Raw genomic sequence first — 18,823 nt, 5'->3', positions numbered from 1 at the left:
GATACTAAAGGGATAAGTAGAGGAAAACAGACAGTACCGTGACCAAAAGAATTACTTCGAAAAGATAAACATCAGACTAAAAACACTACACAGAAAAAATTTAAATAACAAAACCTTTGCGTCAATCTATTCTAAGATGATAAGATATGAAATTTCTCCTCCTCTCCTTCTCGCACGTGACCAACCGAATGAGAATGTTGATCAGGTTTGTACTTACACGAGTAACACGACAGGTACCAGCTGTGAGACTGCTTACTCTTCTAAGGAACCTCGAAATCACCCGCCATGTTTTAGTGTAGTTCGTGTCACTGTTGTTTGTTTTAATATGTCTTTGTTGTCGTTTTTGTCATAGTGTTTTCGGCTTGTTTTTGAATTATGAGTTTGAATATTCCTTTGGTATCTTTAATTTCCTTTCTTCACGAATTTAGTCGCGTTTTTATTTTCAACAGATATTAGATAGTGTCTGAGAGACCAAGGGAGTGACAGTCTATTAAAACTATTAGGGTAATTATAGATATTTAGATGTAGTGATTTGCTTTTTTACTCGATATACATGTTTCCTATGGGTTTGTTGTTTGTATTTTTGAGTATGTTTGCACTCATTTTTATAATGCTTATATATATGTTCCTTGTTTGTCAATGTCACACATCCTTTTTGAATGATTTTATGGCAATACAAATTTAAGTTAAATAAATTTTGCAGTAGTTATTAGATACTAAATAAATGCGCGTAATTGTAATGAAAAGCTGTGTGCTAATGTAATGATTTTTGCGCACAAATGTGATGGTAATGCGCGCAAACGCAATGATTTGTGCGCACAAATGTAATGGTAATGCGCGCAAACGTAATGCTTCGTACTAGACACAGTGGGTGTGCATTTTTAAAGTATGATGTGTTTAGGTCTAGTATTCTTTCAATTCCAGTTCATTTTGACTAGTCAGGATGAAGGCGTTATAGCTCTGAAGGCGTAATTTGGTTCTGATTTTTATGACTGACCATCCTTTAATCATTTAGAAACGAAATTCATGAATTATAAATTCAACTATCAACATTGCTTACTTAACTGAGGATACAGAAAAAAATACAAAGATTTTGAATCTGTAAGAAGCTCAATGGCGACATAGTTTGTAAATAACGCGCGTTATTCATGGTGTTGAGACCTCTAAAGAGATTAATTCGATTAAAACTGGCGTTTGCAAAGTTTATATCTGTTGAACATATTAATATCTTTATGATTCATTGGGGATAATATCTCCAGGGTCCTTGCTCCCAATAGTGTTTTAACCAATTCAACTTCAAATATTTTATTACACTCATAGTTGTTAACAATGCATCTAAAACTTATACTTGTATCTGTGAATACCTTTACAAATCCGAAAAGATTTTTTTTTTAAATTTAAATGTAAGATTTTTGTCAATCATGTAGACCATTTCATGTCTTTCAATTATGCAGCTTATACCATGTGGTGGAATTTGGTACTAGACCAGAGTTGCAACCATCACTCGTGCAACAAAAATGGCAATTGAAAGCGGATGGATTTTGAACAACTCCGTATCTTTTACAATAATCCTCGTCAGCCGATTCTACTATCCATTCTTTTCTGCATATATGGTCTGTGACACACCTATAATTATAAAAAAAAAGATTGAATCGTATATAATTTGTGTAAGTCAACTTTTTAAAAGCAACTTTACAAAAAAATAGTGTTTGAACTCCTATGTATACTTACCAATATATTCGTTTTACAATTTCTTGTTTTTACTACAGATTTATAATGGACAGTTTATTTAATGCATAATCATCTGTTGATTTTACACAAAAAAATTCATTTAAGGTACATTGTAGCACAATACAAAGATTTTTTTACTTCCAATCACTAACATTTGAAATGCTGTAACTTTCTTATGAATGCATAGAAAATAATAAAAGAGGTACATATAGATAGATAAAAGAGTAATCTTTTAAATGAATGTAATATTTTTATTATGCAATCATTATGTAATCAATTATTATGTAATTAGTTGCAAAATCTGGGTAAGGTTACTTGAATGAATTTAGCTCTTTCTTCTCTTTAACTATACAGAAAATTTTAACGAAATCTTAATCAACACATCATCGGCTTCAAAAGGGTGTCTCAGATTGTCTCTATGGTATTCTATTCTCTCATAAATCTCCAATTAGTGAAACATCCTAACCACATAAAAAAAAGATAATGTTAAATAAGGTGTAAAATTTGTTCTATACATTCTATCTGAAATCTGAGACACTCTTTTGTAGATATTAGCCATAGGAACAACATATAATAAAATCAAGCGCATAGGTATACCTATGCAGAAGCTAATTTCATTTGAAAGTGGAAATTTGGTGAAAAATATTTTAGACACCGTTAACATTATAATTGGTTACATAACTGTTGCATAATGCTAACATTGCATTAATTTGAAAACGTAATCTATTAGCTATCCAAAACTACCACTTTTATAAATTTTCAAGCATTATTAAGAAAGTTACAGCATTTTAAAACTTGGTAGTTGGAGTTATAAAATCTTTGTATTGTGCTACCTTAAGTGGCGACAACGGAGATTTCAATTTCAATAGTCAAACATCAGAAGTCTGAGATATAAATTTTAAATTGGTCATTTGGCAACATATTAGAACACACAAAAAATATTCTATGTCACACCAACAACTTATATATAAATAAAAACCTTTTATAAACATCTGCATTTCCATTTGAATCCTGAATGATATCTGTCATACAATACTGATACGCGCCATTACATTCTTTTGGTTGTGACGTGGTGACCTGTCGGCTGCTGCATGGTATACCATTTGACGTATCGCCACATTGGTGACAAAAGACCTTAGCTGTAAGCGATAACAAAAATTCAAAAATGGCATTAAAGTCATGCAATATATATATTTTTTTACATTTATAGAAAAATAGACTCGTGATGTAACCTTAAATGATTTAATCATTTGCATTAAATAATTTTTAATAGAAATAATTCTTTTTGAGTATCAAAAGGAGATTATTTAGATTGAAATCAGTTTGTTTCATCAGCAATAAAACATGACTTTGGTGTTTGTTGTAATATTACTTTTTTTTGAAATATTTCATATGTAAAAAAAAAACGTAAACTACTCACCTTTTGGGGTTGTAGGTGTTGTAGGGACTGCTGTAAAATATAATGCAAAAATTTGAATACGACATTATCCAACATTTTCTTGTTTTTAGATAAAAAATCTTTTTCTAAACTTATGCATAATTCTAATGCATAGAAGTTATATAACCAATACAAATTATGGTCACTATATTTGATACGGTTATTTTTCTATTTTCTTAAGTTTGGATTGATTGGTGGCTTTTAACGCAAATTAAAACACTTCCGGTAGTTTCCTTTTTCGTGACGGTCAGTTTTAGTTGTAGAGGAATCCGGAGTGCCTTGGAAGAACCACAGACCTTCGGTAATTTACAGTCATGCAAATATGGTATTATCATGCATCTTGCAACTTATCTTTTCACAAAAATGCACAATGCAAACATTTGAACTCAGTGTCATCCGAGTCTAGTTGTCAGATATCTTTATACCAAATTGATTTGGGGAAGTATCCCAGTTTATCAAAAGTAATTTCCGGCAATGAATTTCAAGTCTGAAATGTTTCCTCTTTTTCCGATAAAGTTGTGTAAACGTGGCTTATTTTTAAATGGAGAAAAACTAAGTTACATACAATGTGTTTATACCTGATATAAAATTCAGCATCCGTATCTTAGTTCGAGATTGAGGTTAGAACTTGAAAATAGATTAGTTTACTAGCACATATTAAAAGGATAAATTGACTAGAGGGCTGAGACTATTTTCGAAAAACTGTTACCTGTGGTAGAAAGTGTTGTGGAATTCGTAGTCAAAATCGTAGTAGCATTTGTAACGACTGGAAAATATTTATTTATTAGTAATTAAACATTTTTGAAAGAAATTAAGTTACCCAATATTTATGTCTGTATATAAAAAAAGAAGATGTGGTATGATTGCCAATGAGACAACTATCTACAAAAAACCAAAATGACACAGACATCAACAATTATAGGTCACTATACGGCTTTCAACAATGAATAGTCAGCTATAAAAGGCCCCGATCAGACAATGTAAAACAATTGTAGATTGTTTTGATAGTAGATTGTTGTTTGTCTTTGTGTCGATTTTTGTTTTTTGTTGGCGGTAATGCCAATTCGTCAACAACTCGGGATTGTCTTTTCTCTAACTTTTGTGCTATTTTCACATTTCGGTAGTTTCCTTTCTCGTGACGGTCAGTTTTAGTTGTAGAGGAATCCGGAGTGCCTTGGAAGAACCACAGACCTTCGGTAATTTACAGTCATGCAAATATGGTATTATCATGCATCTTGCAACTTATCTTTTCACAAAAATGCACAATGCAAACATTTGAACTCAGTGTCATCCGAGTCTAGTTGTCAGATATCTTTATACCAAATTGATTTGGGGAAGTATACCAGTTTATCAAAAGTAATTTCCGGCAATGAATTTCAAGTCTGAAATGTTTCCTCTTTTTCCGATAAAGTTGTGTAAACGTGGCTTATTTTTTAATGGAGAAAAACTAAGTTACATACAATGTGTTTATACCTGATATAAAATTCAGCATCCGTAACTTAGTTCAAGATTGAGGTTAGAACTTGAAAATAGATTAGTTTACTAGCACATATTAAAAGGATAAATTGACTAGAGGGCTGAGACTATTTTCGAAAAATTGTTACCTGTGGTAGAAAGTGTTGTGGAATTCGTAGTAAAAATCGTAGTAGCATTTGTAACGACTGGAAAATATATTTATTAGTAATTAAACATTTGTGAAAGAAATTAAGTTACCCAATATTTATGTCTGTATATAAAAAAAGAAGATGTGGTATGATTGCCAATGAGACAACTATCTACAAAAAACCAAAATGACACAGACATCAACAATTATAGGTCACTATACGGCTTTCAACAATGAATAGTCAGCTATAAAAGGCCCCGATCAGACAATGTAAAACAATTGTAGATTGTTTTGATAGTAGATTGTTGTTTGTCTTTGTGTCGATTTTTGTTTTTTGTTGGCGGTAATGCCAATTCGTCAACAACTCGGGATTGTCTTTTCTCTAATTTTTGTGCTATTTTCACATTTCCTGACAGATGTGAGAAAAATATTTCACCTCACTAGTGAAAAATCTGTTCTCGACAAATGATAAGTCGAAATTTGATTATGACGTCTAAATGTTTTGTTTTTCTTCTGAATTTTCCTATTGTAACGTCGTGAAAAAAGGCGACAATGCCTGATGACGTCGCATATAAAGAGCACAAGTTTCTGAAAATCTTTGAAAAAGAACGATAAAAAGCATTAGAGAAACAGATTCCGACACTATAACAAATGTATTACGATATTTCTCCACTCTCGATAGTTAATTTTTTTTAATTTAAAGAGCTCGGCAAGCCTCGCGCTTTAAATAATAAAATTTAACTGTCTCGAGTGGAGAAATATCGTAATACACTTGTTGCAGTGTAAGAATCTATATTTCTCTAATTTTCATTCTATTTTCACATTTCCTGACCGGTGTGAGAAAAATATTTCTAAAATGTTTTCAGCAAATGATTGGCCGAAATTTTATTGTGACGTTAAATTTTCTTTGTTTCTCCTGAATTTTCCTATTGTGACGTCATAAAAAAAAAGGCGACCATGCCTGATGACGTCACATAAAAGTACACAACTTTCTTCAAATCTTTGAAAAAGAAGGATAAAAATCATAAGAAAACAGATTCCACCACTATAACTCGTGTATTATGATATTTCTCCACTCTCTACAGTTAAATTTTAACTATTTTAAAAAAGAGCTCGGCAGTTAAATATCAAAATTTAACTGTCTCCAGTGGAGAACTATCGTAACACTTGTTGCAGTTGTGGAATCTATATTTTACGGTTCTTTTTAATTCTATTTTGTTTTAAATTGGTAGATATGTTACATAATATATATAAAAAAAATAAGCAATAATTACAAAAGCGTACCTTCAAATTCTGTGATTGGTGAATATCGTCTTAAAACAATTGAAATACAAGAAATTGCAGAGTTTCATTTTAGTTTCGGTGTGCACACATTTTAAATTTTAGATTATGAAACAGTGCATGATCGATAACAACATGTACATGTAAAGGAATGAAATATTAAGAAGTTTAAATCAATACGAATGCATGGTTCTTGTATTTAAAGGTGCAACATATGTGTGTTTTTCAATAATTTGTCCAAATAAGTTAACATATAATGCATCAAATCGAAATACTAGTAAATTTTCGTAGGACGTGACATGTTTTGCCGATAAAAACACATATTCTACAAAACGGTTATTCAAATGACTTCAATTTTGAGTCGAATGACCCAAATTCCAATAATGATTTAGATGCCCTTACTTTTTTTAACTGTTTGGCGTGAGGTTTCCTAACACAAAATCATACCAGAATTATTTTTTTCATTTTCTTCAATGACGGAAAAACTCGAAAGTGACGTATACGTACATGTACTTGAAACAGCAGAAAGTGACGTTGAAATTACAGGAAGTGACGTTGAAACTGCAGGGAGTGACGTTGAAACGATAGGAATTGTTGTTGGTTGTATAAATAGTTTAATTTGGTCTGGTTTCGGATGCAAATTACATGGAGTGGTTGCATTGGATTCACAACAATAATGACAAAGAAGCATATTTCCTGTCTTGGAAGCATCAACACCGGTCATATTTCCTGTCAAACATGCGTCGGTTTTTCTCGACTGTAACCATTTTCCTTTACACTGATTTTGGGATGCACATCTAAAAATATTCATGTGTGTAACTTCCACTTATGTGATAGCGTTCAGTTCATTATATTAAGAAATTTATTATTAGATATCAAGTCTATTGGTTTCTCTCTTTCTGACTAACATTCCATTTCTTCTTACAAAGTCGAATGTACACATGTATACATACATTTTCTTATATCAACGAATATTAACGCTGGATAGCTTTTACACTAGTTGATTATCATTTTTCAAAATTTCTTCGTTGATTGTTTTTGTGTATTCTGAAGTAGTTGTTGATTTATCGATCAATTTTTTTTCTGGTGTATTTTCCAATAAATAAATGAATGCATTATGATTTCAATTCTAAATGTTTCCTTTCAATGTTATTAGACATACTGCTAAAAATTGATACCATGTCTCATATTTTGACGATGAATAAGGCCCAGTAGTCTGGGCTTCGCTTACTAAAATGAACCCCACCATAAACAGGTGTTCTGAAAGGTTTGAAGATTTACACGTAAATCTTCTTAAAATTACGTTGGCTGGTTATATCAAGTGATCATGTATCCATCAAATGCCGATATGCAGATGAATCTCGTCTGTCCACATGACGTATACATGTGATATGAGGTTTTGTAAGTTTGAAGGGAAGTCCGAAGTTAACTGAAGTTGTGTTTTTAAACTGCTTTTCTCTTTGTTGTATTTGTTGTACAAGAATATTGATATGTTTGATGATACGCCTGTAATGGATAGTATCAAAAGTAAATACTGAACCTTCTTACATCCCTGGTGATGAGGTTGTTAGTATTCGGATCTGTGTCATAATACACATCATTGAGACAGAATCTGTCTGAAGGAGGACAATCTTGTATCTTATTACTGTTTTGTGGACCAGTTACAGCACATTTATAAGCTGTAAAAAATCACAAATAACCGATCGGTTAAAGAATCGGTAAATAAACACATCATAGATAACAGGCTTATAACTTTGTTTGATTTCCAGACGAGACTTTTGTCTACAACAAAGTACTGAACTAAGAGGAAATCTAGTCCATAGACACATGGTAAAAACAAATGACAAAACACATCAAAAACGAACGGACTAGAACTGTCATTTTCCTGACTTGGTACAGACTGGTCCGTGATATTTGAGTCTAAACAGTTTAACAGAAAGCTGGGCAACATAAAACATTGGAAATATATCAATTATCTCAACATATTAGGCAACATTAAGCAAATTTATATCATCAACATCGAAAAATGTATTCGGAGTTTAGTATGACGTTCATTATCACTGTACAAGTCTCTTTTGATTTTGCCATTTGATTGGGGTCTTTCGTTTTTCTTAATTTTCCTCGGAGTTCAGTATTTTTTTATTTTACTTTTTTCTAGTATACATATATTTTAAGGGGCCAGCTGAAGACCGCCTCTGGGTGAGGGAGTTTCTCGCTACATTGAAGACCAATTGGTGGCCTTCGGCTGTTGTCGCTTTGACGCATTCCCCATTTCCTTTCTCAATGTTATTCATATATTAACTTACAGCCACATATATTTGTGTTTATTAGTGTGTGATATCAATAATTTAAAAAAAAATCGAGCTTGCTTATAGTAACTGCAATTATTTTTTATACAGTCAGATAGTCAATCAAATTGAATTTAATGCGACTCTCATACAAGTGATAGGTTTAGCTAACTATAAAACCAGGTTCAATCCACCATTTTCTGCATATAAAGAAATGCCTTCACCAAGTCAGGAATATGACAGTTGTTATACATTCGTTTGATGTATTTGAGATTTTGATATTGCCGTTTGATTGGCAACTTTCCATTTTGAATTTATCTCGGAGTTCAGTATTTTCGTGATTTTACTTTTTATTAGCGGTTGTCTTTTTTAATATCTTAACCCACTGTTATTCTTACTATTTGTTCCTTTAAAGATTTTTCTATGAATGCAGGTCTTTTATATAGTCGCTAAGTAAATTCACAACTTGTTCGTTAAGGCAGATTAATGACTTACATATTATACAGAACTTACTCAAGTGTTGACACCCGTATATTAACTTCTAGGTGTTTTTATTGGGTTTTTTTCTTGATTTCTCAACGACGTCAAACTCAGATCCTCTTTTTAGAACTTTATTTGAACGATATTGCTTTCACTTGCTACATACCTCGGTTTTGAGTTTGACCAAAGTTTGTTAAGTTTGTTGGCTTTTCCGTCCTCGCATTGCAAGGTTTACCATCTGGTCCCTGACAACAGTATGTACATACGCCGTTTTGAATACAGTCAGTTCCATTACCAGTGCCGATCCAGTAATCCCAATAACACTCTACTCTACTTGCACATCTTAGAAAAAAATTCTGAGTTTTAACAAACTTTTAAAAATGTTGTTTAGTTATAAATTAGTTATTAAATGTTAGTTTTTTTTCAATTGAATTGTTGCATATTTTTCTTGTCGGAGCCTTTTGATAGTAGACTATACGGTTTGAGGATTTTTCATTGTTGAAGGTCGTTTGTTTGTCTATTCTTGCTTTGATTCATTTCGTTTGAACTTTGGTGAATAGCTGTCTTATTTACAATTAATCATAATCTCTTTTTTTCATATTTTTAAAGTGTAAAGACGTATGTAAAACATAAAAGCATATTGTAGGTAAGAAAACAGGTACTCTTACAACATTTGTATAAACTTCAAGATTATAAAAAAACGGTTTTTTTCTTAAGTGAACATTGATTGGTTAAATATTTCTCAGTGTGTTTGAATTTGTTTGTTAGCCTTTTGGTCATGAATGTTTGTCTCTAATATTTAATTAACTGTGCATTTGTATTCAGATATCGCAGATCAAATTTATTCGTTCATTGTGTAATCATACGTTTTTTGATTGAGTTAAGTCTGCCAATTGATATTTTATCGTATGTTTTTATATGTTGTGATGTTATGCTATTGTTTCAGAAAAAGGGAGAAGGTTTGGGCCCATTAAAACGTTTAATCCCGCTGCAAATGTTTGCACCTGTCCTAAGTCAGGAATCTGATGTACAGTAGTTGTCGTTTGTTTATGTAATATATACGTGTTTCTCGTTTCTCGTTTTGTTTATATAGATTAGACCGTTGGTTTTCCCGTTTGAATGGTTTTACACTAGTTATTTTGGGGCCCTTTATAGCTTGTTGTTCGGTGTGAGCCAAGGCTCCGTGTTGAAGGCCGTACTTTAACCTATAATGGTTTAATTTTTGAATTGTTGTTTGGATGGAGAGTTGTCTCATTGGCACTCACACCACATCTTCCTATATCTAACAACCAAAGAGAATAAATAAAAATATTAAACAGAATACTAGTGATCGAAGTACAGACAGGAAGCTTGAAGTCCTAAACCTGGGTATATGAAATAATACGATTCTACACTTTTATATGATGGCCCTACTTCTTTGTAATATAAACAGCGTCATTATTTAAACAATACAAGAAGACATTGATTGTGAAAGCACAGAACAAACAAAATAAGTTAGACTTTAAATTTGATGCTTTATTTCGACAAAAATAGTAACCAGCGAATAAATATTTGAATAATAAGAGTATGATTATAAAACTAAGACGGGAACTATCAAAGTTATTAGTCGATGACAAACTAGTACTACATGTAACATCGACATGACAAAACCAAAAAATAACCAAAAGATAAATAGCATTATATAAAACACAACCAACTCGATCAAAAACAAGGGGTGATCTAATGTGCTTATGAAGGGTAAGACGTAAGGGTGTCTAACCACAAGTCGTCTCAAATTCATAAAACTATCGACCATGTATATTTCCTGATCCTGAAACTTGAATAATTTTGATATTAGGAACAAGTTTGGCATGGCAAAACTATAAATCTGACTGTTACGGGTATACATGACTTTTTTTAAAAATAAGTTGGATGACCTATTTAAACCACATCTCTTATCTTATCACTTTTTTAAGTTGTCGTTCAATTTGACAGATGTCTATGTATATCAGTTTGGAAAAGTCAGTCTCTTTTATCATGAACATAACGAGCCTTTGAATACCAGACGGAGGTTCTTTTCCTAGGTGGTGGTTTTCTTATACCTATAATGTGTCGCCTTTGCTTTCTTTATTTCTATAAAACATAATTTACCTATGAAGAGTTTTTGTCCAATTACCATTTTGATAAATGATTTCATTCAGACAATAAGGTCTATCCCCACTACACACAGTATAATCCATAGATGAACAATTGGTACTCTTATCTTCTGTACACACCAAACATTTTGTACCATTTACTGTAAAATTAAAAAATGTCAGACAGAAAGATAAAATTAAAGGGAGGGGTTATTTCACAAGCGAAAATAAATGTTACATGCCATAATAAAATTAAAGTTATTTTCCGATTTTATTACATAACATTATGATAAAGGTTTACATTAAAAACTATAAATACATGTGTATTTCTTATGTGCTCGTTTTTAAGAATTGTACCTTGTACCTTGAAATTAAGCATCATTTTCTCAAACAATTGCTTACTCTAAAAACCATCTTCACCATTTTATTATAATTTTTCATAAATTATAGAAGGGTTTATTTTTGCTTTGTTTTACCGATAACAATGTTGCGACTTTTATATAGTTATAGGTGTAAAGTAATTTTCAATTATGTTTACTCTACAACTACGAGGAATAGTATTTGTTTGAAGTGAATAATAACAGAAATTTTAAAAAAGCTGACCCGCTGCTGAAGTTGTTATGACTGTAGTTGGAGTTGTAGATGCAATAGTTGTAACTGTAGTTGTTGTAGTTGGTAAAGTGGTAGGAATCGGTGTAGTTGTTGCCAAGGTTGTAGAGGTCGTTGTTGGCGCTGTAGTTGTAGTTGGTGTCGTTGTTTGTATTGTAGTTGGTGTCGTTGTTAGCGCTGAAGTTGTAGTTGGTGTCGTTGTTGGTGTTGTAGTGGGTGTCGTTGTTGGCGCTGAAGTTGTAGTTGGTGTCGTTGTTGGTGTTGTAGTTGGTGTCGTTGTTGGCGCTGAAGTTGTAGTTGGTGTCGTTGTTGGTGTTGTAGTGGGTGTCGTTGTTGGCACAAGTGTAGTAGTGGTTGGTATGGTCGTTGGTGTAGTTGGCTTGGATGTGGTTGGGGCTGTAGTTGTGAGTTGTCCTGAACTTCCTATTGTAAAATGTGTTCAAATGAATATAGAATTTGTAGAGTACTTAAATAAAATATCATTTAAAATTAAGAGTACGATCTAATCGACCAAGTTATCTCCTAATATAAATCACTTAAAATATTAAAGACCATCGCAGTCGTACAACATTTTCTATTGGTTGTACTACAATATTCTTGAGAACAAATTCTAAGTGACCCTTGTTGATTTATTTTGAATTGTTATACATTTTTCCATTCATATGTTTTTATAGCCTCGTTTTTTTTATAATAGCTTTCTTTTTATGCTGCACGTTGAAACTTTCGACTATTTATCATTTGACCATCATAAGACATTTTTCGTGAAGTCCTAACTTTATGACCATCTTTAAGAAATGTCTAAAGTTAGAACCACTTTGTGAAACTGGCCCATGATTCGTAGCTGTGCCAACATAAATAAGAAGCTGTGGTATGAGTGCCAATGATATAACTTTCACAATGCATAAAAAGTTAACAATTATAGGTCAAAGTATGACTTGGCTGCTTACACCGAAAGAGCTAGCTATAAAGGGTTCCAAAATTACTAGAGTGAACAACTTGAAGACTGTTATCTTTGATAGACTTAGAAAGTAAATGTTTCATACCGTAAATGTTTTAATGTTATAGTCTGTTATAATTCTGTTGAGGATGGCTCTATTTTGTATACCTATATTTTCACACTAAATGCATAATTCTGTACAAAATGGCTCTCTTTTTTATTCGTATATATTTTTACACTTAATGCAATGTTGTATTATATATCATTGAGAAAGAATCTTAAATAAAATATTGAATTGAAATAGAACAGACAAGTTTAAAAAAAAAAGAAAAAAGTTCAGTCAGTTGTAAATCAAAAGTACATATATATATATTGTCGAAAAGCTCTTAGACTAGATGTTTTTATGATTTCTGGACACTAAGTTGATTGACCAGAAAACCGAACGTTGCATTCCTTTTTAATTCAAACGATCGCACTTCAGAAAAAAAGTGTTAACATCTTAAATGTTACCAAATATAAATAAGTATATGCGTAATACCTGTTTGCATGTATGATGGCATAAAGTTGGGATTTATATCATTCTTGTCGTTGCAGAACCGACTATCAAGACAACGTGCAATACAGCAATCATAGCACACAGTATTATTCGGTGGGGATGATAATTTGCAGTCCGGATTATTCAGAGAGCTGAGTGCAGCATTTTTCCTACACACGGTTTCATTTGTTCCTCCTCTTTCATACGTTACACCACCATTTGTGTATGTCTTCTTTAGAAAGCAGACAGGATGTTCAAAATCGAAACCAAAAGTAGTAGTTTTACAAGTTGATACTGAATTAAAAATAAATGTTTACTAAATTATACTTTGATCACGTTATCATGTTACATATTACCGTACAGCGAATTTACATGAGTATATTTTCCCTGAGTTCTCCCCTCTTGTGTTCCATTTAACGTTAAAATATTTATGCAAAAAAGCAATTATTGTTTTTTTATAGTAATAATGATGACAAAGTTGTCAACGGAACAATTATAGAAATATTTAACATTACTTTTCGCAGTTGTTTTGTCGTCTGGTACGTTGAAAGTCCCAAACAATGTAAACAAAACATACGCAGTTTTCGAAAGCGAACTGGTATTTTCAGCTTTCTTGGCCGAAGTTTCAATTGCTTTACCAAAAAAAATGGATTTGAATTTTTTAAAAGAGTAATAATGATAAATGTGTACTTACCTGTTGCAGGATGATTACAAACTGCTTGTGTTTCTCCTAAAATATGAAATATAATAAACATGCAACATTTAGAATTAAAATCATCAATTATTAACATGCTATGAAGGCTTAGAAACAATGTTCGTGTGGTGCGTTTCAGGTCTTCAATATCTCCTTATGCGCAGATTTATAAATGAAAGCGATTTCCGTCATCTCCGAAGATAAAAATTGAAACTAAGATCAACAGTGGCAATATATATGCACACTTCTCTGTACCAATGATATCTTCTCGATGTTTTAATGATCCCGATTCCAAAAACAAATAATAAAATATAGAATCATGAAATTTGTTGATTTATAAACGACATTAGAGTGGTCTGAGTCGATGGGTTCGGAATCATTATCTTGGCTAAATGAAAACTTTACCAATTATGTATTAACATTCATGCTACCCTTGGAGGCACGTGTATGATAACTGGATTCATGAAACGTTATATTATTGTTGAACTTTTCATGAACTTTTAGAATTAAACCATGAAGATTGATATATAATAAGTTTCATTAAAAAAGGGACAAAAGATACCAGAGGGACAGTCAAACTCATAAATCGAAAATAAACTGACAATGCCTGGCTAAAAATGAAAGAAGACAAACAGACAAACAATAGAACACATGACACAACATAGCAAACTAAAGAATAAGCAACACAAACCCCACCAAAAACTAGGGGTGATATAAGGTGCTCCAGAAGGGTAAGCAGATCCTGCTCCACATGTGGCACCGTCGTATTGCTTATGTTATAACAAATCTGGTAAATAGTCTAATTCGGTAGGTCACATTCATGAAAGGGAAGGGGTTTGTAGCTACGACGTAAGGATCATATCCAATGTCATTTGTCGTAATTAATTGTCAAAATTAGCTTAAAGTGATTAATTTATTACGCATATTGTGTGGGCGTTTCGTAATGAACCTTTAGTGTATTGTCTCTGAGGCTTCGAATAAACGGGGGATGTGTCAACGGACCTATCCCAAACTTTCAAAGATTTTTTTTAAATCGTAACGTTGTCTTTACTTGAGGTTCATTATTTTGCTCTAATCCTCATGATAAAATAAAAGAATAAAATTGTGTTTCGAGTGATCTTTATAAAGCAAACTCATATAAAGTAATTAGAATAACATATGGGTTTTCAATACCCATAGACATTTTCATGGTATTGATGTATACTGGTCAATTTACCAGTGCTGTTATTTTTACATGGAAAATGGACTCAAGACATGACACATTACTAATTTATCAACCTTTTTTATGTTATATTTTTGTACTCACCTAAGAGTTGTATTAATCCACCTGTAATATGAAAAAAGTTTAATGTCGCTTCATATGAATTGTTTTTTTCTAATTTTCCTTTCTTAGTTTAAACATATTTATTTATAGTGGATTGAGAAACAAGTTTTGCAACTTATATTAATCCCTTTCTTAAGTGAGTCCCCCGTGCAAGAACTTGCGTGAAGGGAAATGAATTTTCTTTCCTTAGTTACCACCATTATACTGTTTTCTGCGTCAACCTTATAGATGTAACTGCTATGGAAAATATGGTATTGTCTAAAAGGAAAGATAAAAATGTGTTGACAATGTTATTTATCGGACATTTTTCCTTTATGCTGTTTTTTTTTTTTTTTATATCAGAGACTCAATAACGACTTGCTATAATCTGATCATCAACTTTATCTAGTAGTCTATCCGATTCCCAATTATGTGTCTTATTTTAACATCCGGATGTGACAGACTTTGATTGATTTCATACACGGTATTTTTAAATAACAAACGAGTTAGAAAGTCAAAACAATAAAATACTTTGAAGAACCATTATCTAAGGACGCTGAGAATTTGGTAGTAGGTTAACAAAGACTTTAAAATGGAATGACAATATATATCATTGTATACTGCTCCCGTTCTATTTGAGCAATAAAAATGCGTTGACTGTATATTTCTATGGCATACACAGTCACTGACCTGATATCACTTTTCCTCATGAATCATTAAATAGAAATTACCGAAATTGTAATTAATTATTCATGCGACCTATTCAACCTGTTTCAAATGTATACAACGACTCAAACTTATTTCTTTTACAATTTTTAGAAGAAGAAAAAATATTTCACTTAAATCATTATGTTTTATACTTATTGTTGATATTTTAGTTCATTCTCAAATAATTCCGTCACCATCGATTAAGGATTTCATCAGGAAATGTACATTTCATTGCATTTGTCTTGAATATTTCTCCGCCTGCATGATATGAGACCTTTAGATTGCAGATTTTTTTAGATTGCAGTATAAAGACAATAATAGTACTTTGACTTGACATATCAACGCTATAAGGATTTGGCACAAAACTGGGAAAATGCTCGGCAAAGCATCATCCTTATATCTTTGATATGTCAAGTCAATGAACTATTATTGTCTATGAATTATGCCAGTACCGAAGCAATTACGCTAAATATAACGAGTATGCTTGTTTTGCTCTTTTGTTGTTTTCAATTTTTCTAATATTCACAGCTATAAGATAAATTATAAATAAGATGTAAACTCTTTTTACAGATAATATTGGAATATTGCAGATAGGACTTGTAAAAAAATCTCAAATTGTTTAAAAACATATATAAAGTACATGTACTAGTATCTAACATTACAAACGTATACTGGGCCTTATTTTGAAGTAAGTATTAAGTTTGATGAATATGGGTTGAAAAATAAGCCATACAGAGTCCACAAGTGTGAAACAGACAGACAGGCAGTTACGATAAATTACCCACACGGAAACTTATAGCAAGGTTTCAATAAAATGTAAAGTAATGGAATGTCATTCAACAAATGAGTTACTCGCTATTTGAAGCGTGTGTAGTATTACATGGATGACTCATACATCTATATATTCACAATGATAAAAGCGGATGTGACAGTAAACCGATTGTAGTCCTCTTTTTACTAAAAGGTTGATTCAGTTCAACATGAAGTACATGTATATAGACAATAATAGTGCATTGACTTGACATATCAACGATATAAGGTTGAGGTTTAGAAACGGGGAAATGCGCGGCAGTGCCGAGCTATTTCCCCGTTTCGGGCCAAATCCTTATATCGTCGATATGTCAAGTCAATGCACTATTGTTGTCTTTATACTACAATCTAAAAAAACAAAACATTTAAAATTGTTGTCTATTGCGTTAAGGTCACTTATTTGATTTAAATATTGGGGGAAACCCCCTTTAAAAAGGCCTCATATTATGCTCGCGGAGAAATATACAACACAATGAAATGTTCATTTACCTGTTGATAACCACACTCGATGGTGAACGAAATCGTTTGAGTATGGACTAAAATATCAACCATAAGCATAAAACATAATGATTTATAGGTTGCAAACAAAAAACATTAACAAATGAAATATGTTTTTCCAATAAATTCAAAATAAACAAGGTTAAGTCGTTTCACGCATCGTTGTATGCATTAGGAACAAAAACAGGTTGAAGAGGTCCTATGAATAATTAAATATTTTTTCGGCAACTTCTATTTAAATATTCAAGAGGAAAAGTGATATCGGTTCAGTGACTGTTTATGACATAGAAATATACAGTCAATATACAGTCAAGATATTTTGACTGCTCAAATAGAACGAGTACAGTATAAAGTATTATACGTGAGGGAAAGGAAAAACAAGTAAAATACGATGTATATGGTTTTCAAGATAGTCTTATACTATAGTACCCTTAGATATAATATGATTCATGATTTATTATTTTTCTTTGATGCTACCCCTCCTTTCATAAGTTTGTGTTGAAAGTTTTCGAACAGTTTTAGAAGATAATGAGAACAAGAGCTAGCATCTCTATAATGTACATTTCGGAGTTCAAGTTGTGTTAGCATCAAATAGCTCGTGTTTACGTGAATTTATATACATGAAGATCGATAAGGTACATGTAGAACTGGTTTAACCACATCTCATGTACCAAATGTAGGATTTTCTGGACCTTTTGATGTTTTATGCTTCTGTGTCTATTTCAGTATTTGTTGGAAATAATCGAATGTTGGTGGTTGGCGAGTCTGTTTTACTGATAAATATTTCTTGTTTTAACCTTCCAATTAGAAACATAAATTACATTATTTAATAAATTACAACCAGATTTGATCTACCATTTTCTACATAAGAAATGCCCGTAACAAGTCAGGAATATCAATTTGTGTGATGTGTGTGGGCTTTTGATTTTGCTGATATTTCTTTTTTAATGTTTAATATTCATTATGTAATTCATGTTATCCTTGTAATGTTTTATTTCAGAACTCAATATATGTTATTCTGACCTCGTGTATAGTTAAAATGTTTTATTTCCTTTACTTTTAACAGAAAAATGCTCTGGTTACACTTTTTACCCTTTTTAATCATATGCGTGTATTTCCAGTTAAGTGGTTCATACATCTGTGGCTTGACGTGAATTAAGAATAATGTGACATTTAACAACAGGCGATACCTTCCTGTTTGGAACAAATCTATTAGAAATTATCTATATTAATATTTGCCTTTAACTGGACTCTGTGAACGGCATTTTAAAAAGTAAATTCGATATTAAACTTTATATTAAACGTTAAAGTGAAAATATCCTAAAAAACAAGTACAAACAAACCTGAAATCAACAAGAAGGAAATATTCCAGTTCATTTCGGACTTTCTTTTATCTGTTCCCTGATAATATAGAAAGTTTGATAAGCATGTCTAATTACGTAAGCAAGACCTGTATTTAGTCATTGTCAAATGACGATAAACTGTGTTTGCTATAAACCAAAACAAGCATCTCCAGAACCGTCTTAAAATTGCAATCACGTATTTTCTTCTCACTAGCTTAATTATACTAGTTCGTTGGAAGTTTTTTATTTAATCTGTTTGTCAATTGATGACTAAATTAGGCCTCATTCAATATGTTCATCAATTTATTGCTGTGTTGATCAGACTACGCTCTAAAAAGTGGATGAACTTTTCCTCAAGGATCTCCGGGTAATTTCTCAAGGCAGGAATGCTGCACTGTTAACCATCGTCGAAAAGATTCACAAATAGTTTGAATAAAGGATAGTTCTACTA

At 31.9% G+C, this 18,823-nt stretch overlaps 1 protein-coding gene across 2 annotated transcripts; it reads right to left on the bottom strand.

Annotated features, from left to right (window-relative positions):
- Positions 1-1,289: 1,289 nt before the first annotated feature.
- Positions 1,290-18,424, bottom strand: LOC134707559 (mucin-2-like). 2 transcript variants are annotated; one of them, XM_063567434.1, is made up of 14 exons: positions 18,373-18,424; positions 15,017-15,037; positions 13,711-13,746; positions 13,020-13,310; positions 11,539-11,967; positions 10,952-11,096; positions 8,988-9,163; positions 7,594-7,732; positions 6,561-6,850; positions 4,774-4,830; positions 3,879-3,935; positions 3,152-3,181; positions 2,711-2,870; positions 1,290-1,626 (listed from the first exon to the last, which is right to left on the bottom strand). In XM_063567434.1, exons 1-14 carry the CDS (start codon positions 18,404-18,406, stop codon positions 1,443-1,445), a joined length of 2,049 nt encoding a protein of 682 aa, XP_063423504.1. In that variant the 5' UTR covers positions 18,407-18,424; the 3' UTR covers positions 1,290-1,442. The 2 variants fall into 2 exon arrangements, with proteins under 2 accessions (XP_063423504.1, XP_063423505.1); XM_063567435.1 differs by lacking the exon at positions 4,774-4,830.
- Positions 18,425-18,823: the final 399 nt, after the last annotated feature.

This window comes from Mytilus trossulus, chromosome 2 (assembly GCF_036588685.1).
Source record: "Mytilus trossulus isolate FHL-02 chromosome 2, PNRI_Mtr1.1.1.hap1, whole genome shotgun sequence".
In the NCBI taxonomy this organism is placed as follows: Eukaryota; Metazoa; Mollusca; class Bivalvia; order Mytilida; family Mytilidae; genus Mytilus; species Mytilus trossulus.
Note: the sequence above shows the minus strand (reverse complement) of the source record. Positions and strands in the feature narration are given on the sequence as shown.

Bases quoted from the DNA above. Each gene is read 5' to 3' on its own strand.
- LOC134707559 (XM_063567434.1), bottom strand. From the start codon at position 18,406: ATGAACTGGAATATTTCCTTCTTGTTGATTTCAG. The intron at 11,968-13,019 runs GTATTACGCATA...ATTTTACAATAG, and splicing joins GCCATCATACATGCAAACAG to GAAGTTCAGGACAACTCACA. The intron at 4,831-6,560 runs GTACGTATACGT...TATATTTTCCAG, and splicing joins TTCTGCTGTTTCAAGTACAT to TCGTTACAAATGCTACTACG.